The sequence below is a fragment of the Solanum pennellii genome, chromosome 5 (genome assembly GCF_001406875.1).
Source record: "Solanum pennellii chromosome 5, SPENNV200".
Lineage (NCBI taxonomy): Eukaryota > Viridiplantae > Streptophyta > Magnoliopsida > Solanales > Solanaceae > Solanum > Solanum pennellii.
In genome coordinates this window covers 3,805,556-3,822,813 of record NC_028641.1, presented here as the reverse complement: position 1 = coordinate 3,822,813, position 17,258 = coordinate 3,805,556, and the positions used below count along the sequence as shown (strand labels likewise).

Below are 17,258 nucleotides of genomic sequence, written 5' to 3'. Positions count from 1 at the left end.
TTAAAAAAATGTTGTTTGTATTTTTCAATTTCCGTTATGATTTACTCTCCAATGGCTGAATCCAAGAGGCTTACTAGAGGTATTCATCTTAATCAACCAATTTCTGGTGATTTTTCATCCTTTAATTTATTTATTACTTAACAAATAGTGTATAATGTATGATCCGCTGCTAAAATGAGGGAAGAAAGAGGGTAAGAACATTTACAAGACTCATTGGTGTGCAAAACCTTCCTCAAATTCAGAAAGCAAATGCCGAATCTTTGTCTACTCGTGAGGATCTTGAAAAAGACGATGAAGATCGGATAGTTGTCGAACAATTTTCTATTAGTTTGTTTTGTATTTATAGTTCTTTTTTAGAATTTGGTATGCTTTCTTAATTTGTATTCAAATCACTATGTATACTATCAATATTTGTATTTATTAAAAATTTCATGTTGCATGGTTTATGAATCTTGTATTTGTCCCTAATTTGTATTCATCCAAATGTATGTCAACTAGTTATGTATTTTATTTATAAGAAGAACAACTTTCTATTAGTTTATTTGTATTCGAATACAAATACAAATAATAGACATATTGGAATGAATACGACTTAGAAAAGGAAATAAGATTTTGAAAAGAAAAATAAATACACAGTGAAAAATATATACGAATACAAATGTATTTCTTAAATAGCTACATTTTATTTGACATACATATTGGAATGAATACAAACTAATAAAGGTATGTCAACTGAATTTGACATTTCTTTCTAATTTGTATTTATTCTAAAGGTACGTCAACTAGTTATGTATTTTATTTAAGAATGAGTACACCAAATATTCAATTTTATATTTCATTCACTTTTTCATCATACTAATTTTTTGTATTTTATATATTATTATACAAAATTCTAAATAAAAACTAGAATAAATAGAAATACAAATAAAATACATATTGAAATGAATACATACAGGATTTTTGAAGAAAAAAATAGCTATATAGGTAAAAAATAAATGAAAATACAAATATATTTATTAAATGACTATATAGATAAATTCGGCATACCTATTGGAATGAATACAAACTAATAAAAAATTATAACAAATATAAATAGAATATATTGTGGAATGAATATAATTTTAAAAAGGTAAAAATTCTGGAGAAAAAAAACAAAATTTAAATTTTATTTGAAAATGTAACTGATGAGAAAATTAAGGATGCTTGCCTTTTTTTGAAATATTCCCCCCTTAATTTTCTCCTTTTAATTATATTCTTTAAATAAAAATAAATAATAAAAACATAAATAAGATACATAACAAACTAAAATGACATTTTTACTAAATATTGAAATTGTTGCTAATGGGTCCTCTTAAATGCTAAAATATTGACATTTTGAAATTTTTTTACAAGTAGACTATTTAGACAACCGATTTTAACCCTATGCTTTGTTTCTTAAAATTATTTAATTTTGTATCATGTTTCAACAAAAATCAGATGTGTGGTGCTGAAATTTGCTTGACTGAAGATTTAAATTCAGCCATATATCATGTATCATATGTGTATACTTCAGGCAAAAATGAGGAAATTTCAGACATCGACTATTTAAATTTATTCCTAATTAGATATACTTATAAAAATATTTGTAAACTTAGAAGATAACTTAAATAGTGACACCAATATATCAATGTATTTCCCCTAATAATTACAGAATTTATGAAAAAGACTATTGTGATCAAGTAATTGGGCTTTAGTATCTTTCTAGGCCTGTAAGAATGAGTCCCAAATTAATCTTTGAAATGGGCCGTAGTTAGAGGCTCAAAGTTGAAAAAATTACATGAATTAATACATTTTTAAAAATAATTACTGATTTTAGCGATACTTTTTGTTTATTACCATTTATAGCAATATTGTGATAAATCTGTAATATGTATTAAAAGTGAATTATGTATGCAATATATTTGAATTATAATTGTTTTTGAAATATATTATGTTTGTTTGGTAAAAAATTGTCACATTGTATTATAAGTGTATTAAAATGTGTTATAATGTATTATCCATCATTAAAACTTGTATTATATATGAATAATAAATTGTTCTTTGTAATATGTATTAAACTTGTATTATAAATGAATCAAAAGTGGTCAAGTGAAAAAGAAAATGTTATTGCTATAAATGGTAAATATTTTTTTTATCATAGTTTTAACCGGAAGACCCAAGGAAGGAAACGATATAATCTCAATTCTACGTCAAATTTGATAGTTGAAAACGATATAATCTCGATTCTACGACAAGTACGATAGTTGTTCTCCGCTATCAAGCAAATACGCATAATCAGACGTAGTTATTTTATAGTCGATCATAATCAGGCTCCTAAGCTAATTAATACAGATAATTTATTTAAAACTACTAAATCTAGATGGAACATCGTAGAATGTTAAATCTAAATCCACAAAGTTAAAATTCTAAAAATTAGGATTCTAGTTTTTTAGGTGATGTATTCTAAATAAATACGTAAGTTCTACATATCCAATAAATATTTGTAAGATAAATATAAAATTTGAACTAAAGTTACAGAATTCGTTCAAATATATAACTCGTGTTATAGTTCCACACATCCATCATCAAGGGTGAGGTGACAAGGATGTATTAATTCCTTTTACCAAATTACCTCTAACCCTACGATCCCCATGAAAGAAGAAATTTGTGGTAAGGAGCTAGCGTTTCCTTTTAATCGATACCCTACATTATATGAATGTGAATAAGTTGAGTAAATAACTTGAGATACCAAATAATTATAGAAATAATATTATCAACCAAGAAAGAGAACAAAATGTATATACTTTAACAACTTCTAATTCTTTTCCCCATTCTTGCAAAGTTTCTCAATTTAATTAGAAGAAATAATGGGACTTTTCCATTCGTAAGTTAGAATATTAGTTGAGCTTTAACTATCTCTTTTCAATTTGTATATATAGTGAAAAGCCTTTTTTATATAATAAAAACTATAGTCTTGTTTTCTATTTTTTGCACACGAATCAAGCATTAAATAACCATATTGTATATTTGACACGTTTTATTTGCATAAGTACAATAATAACACGAGGATTAAACTAACATTATCATAAAAATGGATTGTTTTTTAGTTTATGATAATTTTTATTCACACTACAAGTAAAGCAAGAAAGTGAAGGGGACACTTTGGACTTATTTAACCATAAAAATTATTCACTTTTGTTCCGAGATAACTTTTCATGACTTGATTTGAATAACTCTGATTTGAATTAACTTTAAAATGTATTTAAAATTCAAGGATAATTGTGTAGAATAACAAATTAATAATATAAAATAAATATAGTAGCTATCATTTGATTTATTTGTGTTTCATAGCAAACTGTTTGTCGGTCCCTCTCTCCCTCATATTCTCGCTCACCACTCTCCCTCTCTCGCTTGCTTCCGGTCGCTCGCCTCTCTCGCTTTATACAATAGAATTGTATAAATTGTTTTGTAATTGTATAAAACAAGAAAAAATTGTATAAACGCATGCAAATACATATATCTTCGTTCTATACACTTAAAATTATACTATACAAATATTTCTCTGCCCAAGTCTCTTTTGTCTTTCTCGTTTTATACAAATTCAAATTGTATATAATCCTCTATTTCTCGTTTTATACAATTCGATTCAATTGTATATTCCATGCACAAGTCTCTTTTTGGCTTTCTCTCTTTCTCGTTTTTTACAAATTCAAATTGTATATAATTTCTCTCTTTCTCGTTTTATACAATTCAATTCTGTGTTTATCGCTTTCTGGTTTTATACAATTCAAATTGTATATAATTTCTCTTTCTCGTTTTATACAATTCATTTTATACAATTCGCTTCAATTGTATATGTATAACGAGTTATACATATATAAGTTTGTTATGAAACGCAATTATGCAAATTTTACTATAATATACAAATATGAATTTATGTTTGTTATATATGAAAAAGTTGCCCTTAAATATATTCAAACATGAATATTATTCCAAAATCCAAATATTCTTAGCAGGGAGTATAACCAGACACAATCGTCCTTTCTTAATTCCAAACTCTGTAAATTAAAAATAAAGTGAAAATTATTCGAAAACTCTAGCAAAACGCCTCATTTGCATGATCGAAGTCCAAAAAATAGACTTAATTGAATATCAAAATCTAAAAATGTCACATAAAATAAGACGAAGTGAATATATATGTATATAAAAGTAAATGTACTTTAGCTACCTTATGGGATTTCCATGACCCATGGCTACAAACAAAAAATATCATAAAAGTCCGAAAAAAGCAATAAACTTCATGTTGTACGTTAATTAATCAAGATTAGCATAAATATAGATAATCCAGAAAATAATGAAGCTATTTCCAATTGTGACCATACCAAAAGCAATTAATCCAACTCTTTGTAATCTAAAATTTAGTATTGATAAATCACAATTAACCACTTAATGGAGTTCTTATAGTTACGTAGAAGAAAAATAAAGCGTACTTGAAAGTTCGAAAGAGGAAGTCTAGTCTTTTTTCTTAAAACAAACAAACAATATAAGAGAATATATTTAAAAAGTTGAATGCATAATTAAATCAATGAAAATACAATATATCTATGAATTTAATTTTGACACAAAGTTATTAGACACAATTGAAGTTACAGATCGGATATAACTCAATAATTTTAAAATCTGATTTATGTTGAGTTACAAAAATTATTTAATATATATAAGTAGTTTATTTAGCTAAATCTAAATTCATAAGCTTTAAAAGATATTAGTTACGTAATGAAATATTATTCGTTTTGAGCTAAATTTTCATTGAGAATATATAATAATACCTTTAATTAAGATAAGTTTCATCTACTAATATGAAATTTTGCTTATACACATCCACAAATTTCCTCCTTTTAACTAGAGAAATTGATGTGACCACCTTCATTTGATTTAGAGATTAAATACGCGTCATCTACATCAATTACGTATTTGTGACCACCAACAAAGATCCAAAGCTCACCAACTTCGTTTTTTATGTACGAGTATAATAGTAGAGTAACCGAGTTAAATGCATCTGATCAAGTTGTATGTCATCAATTTTATTATTTTCATTAAACGATGATTCTGATATCACATGTGAAAACAATCTAAAGAATTCTTACACGTCCAAATTATTATTTTTTTAAAAAAAAACTATTAAAATTATTACTTACATAATTTTAAATTTAATCTGATCCGGATATAAATATCGTAGAAAATCAAGGGGAAAAAAAGGGGACAAGTCCAAACAAATGGCAATTAGGATAAGCATTGGTATAATAAAAACAAAAAAATAAATGACTCAAAACTAAATAAATAGGGCCGCCCACAGAGGGAAATTAAAAACCGGGTTGATTCCTAATCCCGGTTTAACGAATCAGCGGTTTTTAAATAATAGCCGGTTTTATGGGAACAAAGTTCCTTTAAACCGGGAGAATTAGGTGGGCCCAAGACCATGAGGGGTGGGGTGGTGTTTTACGTGACATTATGTGGCGAATCGCACGATGTTCCTTTATTCTTCACGTGGTTTCCACGCGCACCTTCTTTTTTCGAAATGGAATCTTTTTTTTTGCAACGTATGGACACGTCATTAACGAGTCAAAGTGAGATAAAATCGAGGGATTCATCTGAACCTCTTTCGAAGAAGACATAGTTCATGACATTGAGCCTTCATCAAATTTTTCGTGTGTTGCTTTTTATCTAGGTAGATTCATTTTTTATTTTCTCGATTTATTTTATGAAATATCTGTTGGCTCTAGTTTAAAATATAAATATCATATAATTTTAAAATGTTATAATTTTTAATTTTTTTTATTGATTACTAAGTTACTATATCGACGAATAAGATATAATTATAATCTATATTCATTATTTTAATATTTATAATAAGTTCTTTGTGGCAACTTCATCACTAGCCTAATTAAACCCTTCCGTTGAGGTTCATGACGTATGTCGATTTTTTTTTTTTTTAACTTCAAAATGCTAACACATCCACAAAATTTTCAAACCTTTTTTAAAAAGATAATTAAAGTCAAATAATATTTTAATGTGAATTTTTTTTTAAAAAATTGTTAGAACCAGTCTGTTTTTCACCTTTGACTGAATAATTGCGGGTGTTTCTTTATTGTTTTTATTATATATATAAATTTTAAATAATTTATAAAAAAATGGATCGTGTGGAATATCTTAGACTTTGCTTTCTTCAAAAAAAGATTTTAACACACTTTTATACATCTTTTTTGATGATGACATAATTTTTTTAAGGCAATTTCATCTTAATTTTTGAGTGTATATGGATTCGTGCCTGATTAACATAAAAGGTATCAAATATAGTAATTAAAATAAATTTAAACAGATTAAATTAAACTGAATTATAAATAAGTAAGGCAAGTTGGACTCGCAAAATTTATACATACTCACAAATTATTAATTTTAAAATAATTTTATTCGCTTAAGCCTATAATCAACGATTATGCTATCTTAAATTATCTACTCATTATTAAAAGAAAATAACATATCACTTTTTAAAATGTCTTCTAGATACCCCAAGGCTTAATTAGACGTGGAACCAATTTATTTTGTATTTTATGATAAGCTAATTAATCGAATCTATAATTATATTTTATATATACATTATTTAATCTAAAAATAAATTGGATTAAAGTTTCTCATTAATATAAGTTTTTATAATTACTAAAATAAAGATTAATAAATACATGATACATATTTCAAAAGTTTTATAACAATATAAACGAAATAAAATTATTTTAATATTTCATGATTGATGATCCGTCAAAATACAGATAAATCTCATTATTCTTTGAAAATAAAATTTGAGTATAATAATAGAATATATGCGACATAATTTCACAAGTAAAATCTAAAAACGATAAAATTTATTATTTTCTCTGTTTCAATTTATATGAAACTTTTTATTTTTCGAGAGTCAAACAGTTTAAATTTGATCGAGAATTTATGCATGAAATCTTTAATTTTTTAAAAATAAAATTTATATATTTGTAATCTACGTAAAAAATACTACAAATCACACTAATTAAAAATTTAAATAATTAAAAAATCTATAAAAAATTACAATACAAATAAATTTATTTAAAATTTAAAATTCGAAAAGCGTCACTTAAAATTAATGTGTGCAATTATTCTTTTTCACATAAAAGGCAGACTAGGTGAAACCCATAAAGAAGCCCAAATATTGGGAGAACTTTTATTATAATTTAATTAAAAAAAATAACAAAATAAAAAAACTAAGAAAAAATTTCTGTTTTTCAGGTATTACTTGATCACCCAAACATGACATAAAGCCCCCACCCACCCCACTCACTCACCCCACCTTTTTCTTCTTCTCTCCTTTGATAAATACCCCTTTTCTCCATTTCTCCGCCTTCACTATAAACATTTTTTCCTTCTTCTTCTTCTTCAATTTGCTCATTATTTTTCTTTTCTCTCTAAAAAAAAACAAAAATCATGAGAATGAGCTGCAATGGTTGTCGAGTTCTTCGAAAAGGTTGCAGTGAAAATTGCAGTTTAAGACCCTCTCTTCAATGGATCAAATCACCTGATTCACAAGCCAACGCTACTGTCTTCCTCGCCAAATTTTACGGCCGGGCTGGACTCATCAATCTCATCAATGCTGGACCCCAACATCTCCGCCCTGGTACATCTTCTCTTTTGCAAAAACTCGATACTCTATCCACTGAGCTATTAAGATTATTTATTTTATATGAACCTCTATTACTATGCTATTTTTTTTTCTTTTATAGATCAAAAGAGAGAAACAAAATTAATTTTTTTAATTACCTTCATATTACTTGAAGAATGGAATCAATTTTTCTAGTACCACAACTTTTATTTATTAATTATTGTGATTTAATTTTAAATATATTAACAATTTATACAAAAGCTAGATCGTTAAAAAAATGGCACAAAGTAGCATTTAATTGGATTTACTCCGTTCATTCAAATTCAATAACTTTTAACTCAAATTCTTTATATGAACATGTTAAATTTTTTTTTGTAAGTTTCTAAATTTAAATCTTGAATTTGTCCCGAATAAGTAGTTCATTCAAATTCAATAACTTTTATCTCGAATTCTTTATATATACATGTTAAATTTTCTTTTTGTAAGTTTCTAAATTTAAATCTTGAATTTGTCCGAATAGGTATGCATGCAAATAAAAAAAAAATACTAACATAGTTTTTTTCCCTTTTTCTCAGCAATATTTAGGTCTTTATTGTACGAGGCTTGTGGCCGGATAATTAATCCGGTAAACGGATCAGTCGGGTTAATGTGTTCCGGCAATTGGCAGCGTTGTCAGGACGCTGTCGAATCGGTACTCAAAGGATCAACAATCATGCAAGTACCGATTAATAATGATGATGATAATAACAGTAGTGATCAAATTGTACCGCTAAAAGGATGTGACATACGACATGTTTCAAAGTATAACTCAACAAATTCGGATAACCAACAAGTCAAAACTAGGAATGGCAGGCTTAAGCGTAAGGGTAGTACTTTTGATTCTGTTGCTTCAGCTTCCGCGGAAGCTGAAGCAGCAGAAGAGTACTTGTTGAAGAATCAACCCCCGTTAAAATTCAGTATAACGGGATGGGATCAATTTGAAGAGATAGAAGATGAGATGATCAAACGCTCACAAAGTCATGACTCGTTTTCAGTTGAAACGGTTGAACCGACCCTGTTGGTGAACCGGGTTGACCCGGTAAAATTGGAGGAAGATGGTGATCTCCTAGGATTAGACCTTACTCTTGGGTTGATGAGTCCAGCTTAATAATAACAGGCCGATGACTCTCGAGAGCTCTTATTGACGGAATCATTGAATTCATCACAACATTTTGGGCTTTTTTAGTAAAGGGAAAAATGGTTTCCTTTCTTTAATGGTAATCTTTTTTTGTTTGTTTTTGTTTTTGTTTTGTCTAAGTTTTTGGTTTATTTTATTTTGGAGGCATATATATTATACAAATAGATAAGAGGTAAGAAGTGTAATTATGTAGAGTTGTTGGTGATCGATCAATGTACGAAATGAAATTGTTACAATTAGTGACAAAGTGATCATTAATAATAATATAGTATCTAATTAACAATGACTAGTTGCAATAAATTGTGTATTTTTAAAGATATTGCACTTATTATTATCCTTATGTTATGTACTTGCTACTTTGTATATAAATTTTAATTTTAATTCTTATCGAATCTTTAAAATCACAATTCTAATAAGGTATCGATAGAAAGCTATTATTGTAATTTGTCTTTGCTTGGTTATCTTAGTAGGAAATTGAAACAATCTATAACAAAATTATAACTAACCTTGGGATTTACTCTATGAGTTTAATCGCATTTAATATTTTTGATTAATTAAGTTGAATTTTTGAATTTTATCTTTGTTTCCGCTTTAATATAATTAATTAGATTTATATTTTTCTTAGATTTTGATTGGCCAAAATAATGAAGAACACGTGGATGCATGGAGGAAATTTTGTCAACAAATGCTATGCATGCAATGGGTAAGTAAAGTTTGGATTTTGCCAAGTTTTTGAGGAAACAAAAGTTTATGCTTACTTTTGCCTTATTTATGGATCATAGACATGAGGAATATGCTAGACTAGCTGTTGTGGACATTTTCCCAAGAATTTAGGTGTTTCTACGCAATTAATAAAAATATTTTTAAAATTTACGTGACATAATTTAAATTACAGTTAAAATAATAATAATAATAAAGACTTGGATATATGTATTCGTAACATTTGTATAATTAAAAAAAAAATCTTAGTAAGAGTAAAATGCGAGATAAAAAATTGTGTTAATTGTCTTTTGGTATTAAGGTTGATTCAGAATTGAATTTTATGATTTCTGAATTCCATGATAACAGGTTTTTAAGTGTTTAAAGGACAAATTTATAGAATTCGAGATGTAAATTGCCCTCTAATTCTTTTAACACGTGAATTGAAACAAAAATAAAAGTGTATCTCATATATTAATTGAAATAGATATATAAAGATGACTAGTAATAAATCGAAAAATTTGCATAAAGAATATTCCCCCAATTGTAATGCAAGTTTAAAATGGTTTTATCGAATTAATTAAACAAAAACATAGAAGGGATGATAAACAAAAATTAAAAATGGTGCGTGTGGTATGGTGTAAGGGGAGAAAGTTGACTAATTATAATATTAACATGTAACATATCCAATTATATTGCTAATTAATAGCTTACATCACATACAACCATACCTTATAATATTTGTTCTCTATTATTATATTATTTCTATTATATTAGCTTAAAGTTTTAATTGGTACCTTATGCACTAACCAACAATTTGTGAATGTTTTCAACTCAAATGATATTTGGAGGCTTCTCAACTAAGAAAGAGTATAAAAACAATGGCATTATGGATTGCTGACTTGTTGCCAAGCCTTGTTGGTTTGTCACATATAACATATATATTCCAAATCCAACTTGAAATTAAAAAAATCTACAATATCATATAATATTCTTGCAAACACTAAAGGTATATATATTTGGTATAGAGAAAAATATTTTCTCAAAATTTTCATATTCGGTTAGTTAAGATATATTGAAAATATTTTTGTAAAGAAAATAAGTATTCTAAAAAAATAATTGTGTTAGCTTAAGAGAACAAGTTCGATAAGTTACAATCAAGCTGATCACTGTCTCCTCCCTATCCCTAAAACCCAATCTCCCTCTACCCTATAACCCCAATTTCAACCACACCCCACTTACGATATTTATCTAAATTATATAAAAATATATGACCTGTCTGTCTAATATTTATAGTATATCTATAATTTAAAATAATATTTTTTATGTATTTGTATAGTAGGTGTGGATGAATTTATATCATTTGTCTTTTTTATTTCTCTATATTTTAATTCTTTTACTAAAAATTCTGATTAATTATACTATTACATTTGTGGCAAATTTTTTCTTTATGCTTATGTAACACTAGAATATAAGCAAAAAAATTCTTAATTTCCATAAAAAAAAAAAAATTCTCTTTCATACCAAACGCACCCTAAGTCCTTAATTTAAAATATATTTTCAAGTAAAGATTAGTGCTTTCATCTTCTAACCTCCAACAACAATTTGCAGTTTTTATGGTTGAAAAAAAAAATCATGTGCCAGGCATAAGCTTTCTTTAAAAATTATATAAATTATAAGATGACAGCATGAGTGACGAAAATTGGCATGGAAGTGATTTATTAATATTAAGTATTAATTAATTATGTAATAATTAATTGTTAATCAAAGAGTTTGATTATTTTTTATTAACAAGCTGAAGTCAAGAGAGTATCTAGATTCGCTGTGTTCAAGTTTCCATTATACAAACATGTGGAGCCATGATTTGGTAATCCAATTATATTATTTAATATAAAAAATTTCTTAATATTTTTTAAAAATTTGCTTTGGCAGGTCGCCTCATAGATATATTAATTAATAAAAAAATCACTAATTAGCTAGTTTTCGGACATAATCAACTTTACATAATTATTCTTTTATTTTTTAGAAAAATTATCCATAGTCAAAACTACGAAGAAATAATAATATAATATAGATTTTAATGAAATGATTGAGATCATTTCATTGTTAGCTAAAGATTTTGAATTTAAATTCTTAAAAATTAAAAAAAAATTATTAGAGCGCTGACCCTAGAATAATACTTGGATAAAAATACTCCTTAAAGGAGGAGTGATATATAGCAATAGAATCTTGAGGCTGTGATGAGACTTTAATTATGCAAAAATTATTTCTTATGAATTTTTATAACTATCATGATATTTGTTGTTCGATTTAATTGTAAATATGTCTTTTGAGCTATATTATGATTGAGCCTAAAATATGCATATATATCATATAGACTTGTGGTAAGTCTATTTATCTAAAATGTCATATACATTTTTTTTTAATAAATCTATTACTCTAACTTTTACTTGCTTTTCCTCCTTCATAGGTAATATAGTTCGAGCTTTATTTAAATAGATCTTTATAAAATTAAAAGATATTTTACTCAATTGATGAATCTATACATCCAAACAAATTCGAATTAATTAGTAAAATCATTATATTTCGAATATCAGAGATAGTGTCATATTTATTTGTTGTATCTAATTACAAAAACACATCAGCTCTAGCACTAAAATACATCATGGAGGGTTAATATACTTTAATCAATATTATAGTCAATATATAGAGAGTTGTGCGTGGGCTGTTTTTCACATAAATGGTAGAACATTAACAAAACACACATAAAATAGCATCATATAAATTAGGAAATAATTTTTTATATATAAAAATGAAAGTTAATATACAATTTTATGATAAATCTAGAATGGAGACCCTATAATTAAAAGTTAGATCAAAAAATCAAACTCCGATAACTGAAAATCTAATAAAATGAAGAAATGACCTATGTAATTTGACTTGGTCTGATCATTTCACTAAAAAAAAAGAATCAATTTTTAATTAGCGATAACAAATACTGACATTAATAAAGAGTTTTAACAGTCTTTATTGACACTAGTTAAGTATCGTTAGAATCAATTACGCTTAAGGCTTTACGGACATATATAAAGAGTGTTAATTACCACTGAAAACACATATTTTATGATAATTAATTCTTAATTGCCGTTAATAATATTTTTGATGTAGTGCCTGTTGGTATTTACTCTCACTCAAGTTTATCATCTATCTTATTATTGGATCACAACTTATATTCAAATCATCCAATTTGCTTGGCTTAACTAATTATTTAATCATTAGTATGTTTATTAAAAAGATAATACTCTTATTATAAGGTCAACTAACAAAGAGTTTTCTCTTCTTTTTTTTTCCTTAATTTAAAAATCTGTCAAAGTCATCAGACATGGATTCCATTTTTTTTTGAGGGTATATACTTGAATCTGCCTAATAGTCCACCATAGATTATATTAATAAAAAATATAACAAGAAAACTTTTACTTTTCTTCCTATTTATTTATATATTTATTTCACCAATATAAAAGAAATGCAAGTTGTAATTCCTTAAATAAAATATTACGTGTTAAAAGAATTATTTAATTCCATTTGTTGAATATGACGTGCAAACCGTGATTCCCGACTTGTAAATTCAACTTTCCTCAAAGAAAGAGTTAAATTAATTGATTAATCAACATTTTTATCCTTTAATTTGGTCATTTAGTAATTGAAAAAAAAATAATCTTATTTTAGTCTCTAAGCACATTAAACCTTCCGTGAATTGAATTTGAACATTTTAAATCACGTTACTCGTATATATTCACAAAGAGAAAAAGTATCATAATTATTCGTTGTTCCACTATTTTATTATTTATGTGTTTTTACTTTATACAACTACTTCATATTTAACGGTAATGTAATTCTATATATAAATAGTCAAATATAACTTATTTTCTATATAAAGAAACCGAAAACATATATTTTGATTAATTGAAGGTGAATCGTTGAGTCGTAAATCACAAGGATTAAAAGAAGAATTTATCAATAGTTTAGGGATCAAAAGTGCTATTATCACTATCTTTTCAATATTAATTAAGAGGTCCTTTGCACTAAGACTACTATTACTCACTAATTAAAAAATGAGGTAAATTTGTTTAGTGGATAATAGGAAACGTAAAGTATCTTGATTAAGCTTTTGAATTAAACTAATCAAGCAATTTAATAATATAATAATATTTCAGATTGAATTTGATAGAGATTAGCAAAACGGTGAAGTTTCCCCGCATAACTAGAATAAAATAATACCCTATGGATTAGACATTTCAACCCTAATTAGTTATTAGATGCTTAATTAATATTTAATAATTAGTGATAGCCATATTATGATAATTTAATGGATAAGTGCTTTATTACGATCTTGATAAGGACTTGTTTGATTATTATTAAGGGCCTTAATGAGCAGTGTTGATTCTTCACAGCATAAAAGAGTTAGTACTTTTTTAAAAAAGAAAATAAAATTGAACAATCATTGAAGAGGGTTAATCACTAGAAAACAATAATTAATATTATTAAGCATAATAATTAAGGAAGTAGGTAAATAACACTTCCCAACAAAGTGATGGCATAGCCAATCATGCCAAGAGAGATTATTTTATTTTATTTTTATGTTATGTTATTTTCTTCCCTTGCTATAACATAAAGGAAAAAAACAACATAACATGAAAAATTTATTTTAAAATTTTAAATGTATTGAGAAAAGATTCAGGAAAATGGTCTCCGTGCCAGAATCGGAAAGCTCGCTCCAGGATAACTTTTGATGATTCATCGGAATTTTAATGTAAAATCATGGCCCTCAATCGTCAGAATTTCTTATTTAATATTGGTCGTACTTTACAAAAAGTTAAGGAGTACCAGAATTTGTGGTCAAGTTCTCGTGATCAACTTAACATGATGTCTAGAAGGTCTAAGATATACCTTTGGCTTGTAAGGAATTTTCTTTCCTCAGTCAATGTCATACTTGTGATTCACTAACTCTCAATTCCAAGTAGATCCTCCCTCCCACTGCTCCACTTTGTGTCGCTTGTTTTCTCTTTCCTTTTGTGTGCGTTAATGTAACATAGATAAGATTGGAGTTCAAGCAGTTCGAATGTGTGAGACCACTTTTAGCCTTTGTTGCTTTGAGAAATTGATTCAAATCAACTTCAAATTTGATATATACAAAGTAGAAGGAAATCTTGTATACATGTGCTATTGTACAATGGGCCTATTGGACCAATTATTCGAATTGGTTTTGGAACTAAGATTCTTGACTTAGATTTAGATTATAAAGCCCATTCATTATGGGCTTCTATGCATGGATTAGGTGTTTTAAATGGCATCATTGAGCCCAATTTTGCTTATTGACACTAGCTACCCTAATTTGGCAATTTGGAAGAAATCACGAAAAAGCAAAGTTACTGAATTTGATCAAATATTTATAAAAATCTAGCTTCGGCATTTCTAAACCACTTTCACTAATGTTTTGTCTATATATCTTTGTCAAGGGTATAGTAGTCATTGGAGCCAGTGTAAAACTAAATTTTAAAAAACTCATCAACCATTCAATTTATCACAAGTACAACAACAACAATTCAGTATAATCTCACAAGTCAAATTTGATAAGAATAAATACGCAAATTTTATCCTATCTTCCATGATACAAAGATTGTTTTTCATAGATATTTCGTATTTGATTCACTCAAAATGTTTTCCAAAATAAATTTAAAAAAATACAAAAATAAAGTTATCACAAAAATATCAAAGAAAAGAAACATAATAATAATAAAAATTTAAAAAAAATTATATTTTTCCACCTAATATCCAAACAATAAGTTGTCTTTTGTCCTCCCTTTTAATGTCCTTTTAACCTTGAGACTTTATAGTCATGTGTCCAAAAATTTATTCCCAAAGGAGAATGCCGGTCCCCTTTATGTACTTTTTATTTTCATTTTTTTAGTGCTAATAATTTAAGTAAAAATAATAAAAGGACCATTGAAGAGTCAATTTTATGGAAAAAGTGTATGTGTGCATTTGAGTTACTCATCAATCATTCATCATTTGTCACATTCTAAGGAAGAAAAAAACAATTTCACTTTCTATCTGTAAAAACGATTTGCAATTATCAATACGATTGATTGAGTTAAATTTTATCAATAACTAAATAAAGTCATATTAAATAATTTATAAATTACCCGCTCAAATTTATGGATCTTTTCGAACAAGCTTTTAAATCTTTCAAGTTCAAAAAGTACTTGTAAAAAATATATATATAATTATCAATACGATTGATTGAGTTAAATTTTATCAATAACTAAACAAAGTCATATTAAATAATTCATAAATTACCCGCTCAAATTTATAGATCTTTTCGAACAAGCTTTTAAAATCTTCCAAGTTCAAAAAGTACTTGTAAAATATATATATAAAAAAAATTATAATATATATTTGGCTCATTATCAATTTGAAAATTGTAATGATAGAGTATTAATTTGTGTTTGGCCAATCTCAAAAAGTATTTTTGAAAGAAAACTATTTTTTTCAGCTTCAAAATAGTTGTATTATCACTCAAAAACAATTAATTTATCCTAAAAGTCTGGTCTAATACCTCGATAATAAAAACTTTGAATTTTAGCATGATCGAACAAGCTATTGACTAATCCATTTATTTAGGCAGATTATACATTGATTTGTACTAATATTAAGTAATTTATCAAATATTTATATTTATTTAATTATCAACTTAATTATTATTTTAATATTAATTTAGCGAATATTTTAAAAATTTAAAAAAACTTTAAATTCTGAACTCGTGTTCGTTTTCTATTTCTGATGGGTCCAAGTAGGCATGTTAACCACGTAGACCTATGAGAAAATGCCAAGCTCTATATTTAATATTAGCAGGTCCACTCTAAATCATTTTGCCAGTCAACTTCAAACTTTTACATTTTCAATCTTTTCTAAATTAATAATTAGGTTAAAAGTCACATTTTATGTTAATTATTACACAATAATATGACTTATATATGATTAATATCCAAACACTCTCGTGTACTTAGAGATTAATGATCATTTAAAAGTTTTCTCGATATATATCGAAAGTATCATAAGAAAAAAGTGACACGTATAATTTAAAATTGTACTATTAGAACTCGTGTAACAAACGAGATGAAATAAATAAATATATGTGTATTTCATTGGATTAGTTATCCAAACTTCTATACGAAATTGCTAATATCATTATACAATATTGTTATCTATTATCCTATCCATCAAAATTTGAATGACATAATCTCCCATTTAACTGTGAGATTAATATCATTTCTTATTTCACCAACGAAATAACTCAGGCAACTATTTCGAAATTTGAAGTTTATAGATTTTTATAATAGTCTTAGGTTAATAGTATACATTAATAGTTGGGTTCAATTCAGATATATAGTATTCATCCGTTGTTCCAATTTTCTTTTTAGTTCATTTCAAAATGAATATCTATTAAGGATATCTTGGTACATTTGTCTATCTTGAGTTTAAGATTACGCGATTTAAAAATGTTTTTTACATTCTTAAATTCTATATCTAGTCGAAATATGACAACCAAAATTTAAAACGGAGAGAGTAGTATTTAAGTAACTTTTTAAAATAAAACACAAAATTATATATATATATATA

General features: G+C 26.4%; 1 protein-coding gene across 2 annotated transcripts; it reads left to right on the top strand.

The window, feature by feature from the left end:
- Positions 1–7,463: 7,463 nt before the first annotated feature.
- On the top strand, positions 7,464–9,748 carry LOC107019890 (LOB domain-containing protein 42-like). 2 transcript variants are annotated; one of them, XR_001456775.2, is made up of 3 exons: positions 7,464–7,717; positions 8,278–8,958; positions 9,505–9,748. XR_001456775.2 is itself a non-coding variant. In XM_015220251.2 (2 exons), exons 1-2 carry the CDS (start codon positions 7,528–7,530, stop codon positions 8,847–8,849), a joined length of 762 nt encoding a protein of 253 aa, XP_015075737.1. In that variant the 5' UTR covers positions 7,464–7,527; the 3' UTR covers positions 8,850–9,179. The 2 variants fall into 2 exon arrangements, 1 of the variants encoding a protein (XP_015075737.1); XM_015220251.2 differs by lacking the exon at positions 9,505–9,748 and having other exon boundaries at positions 8,278–9,179.
- Positions 9,749–17,258: the final 7,510 nt, after the last annotated feature.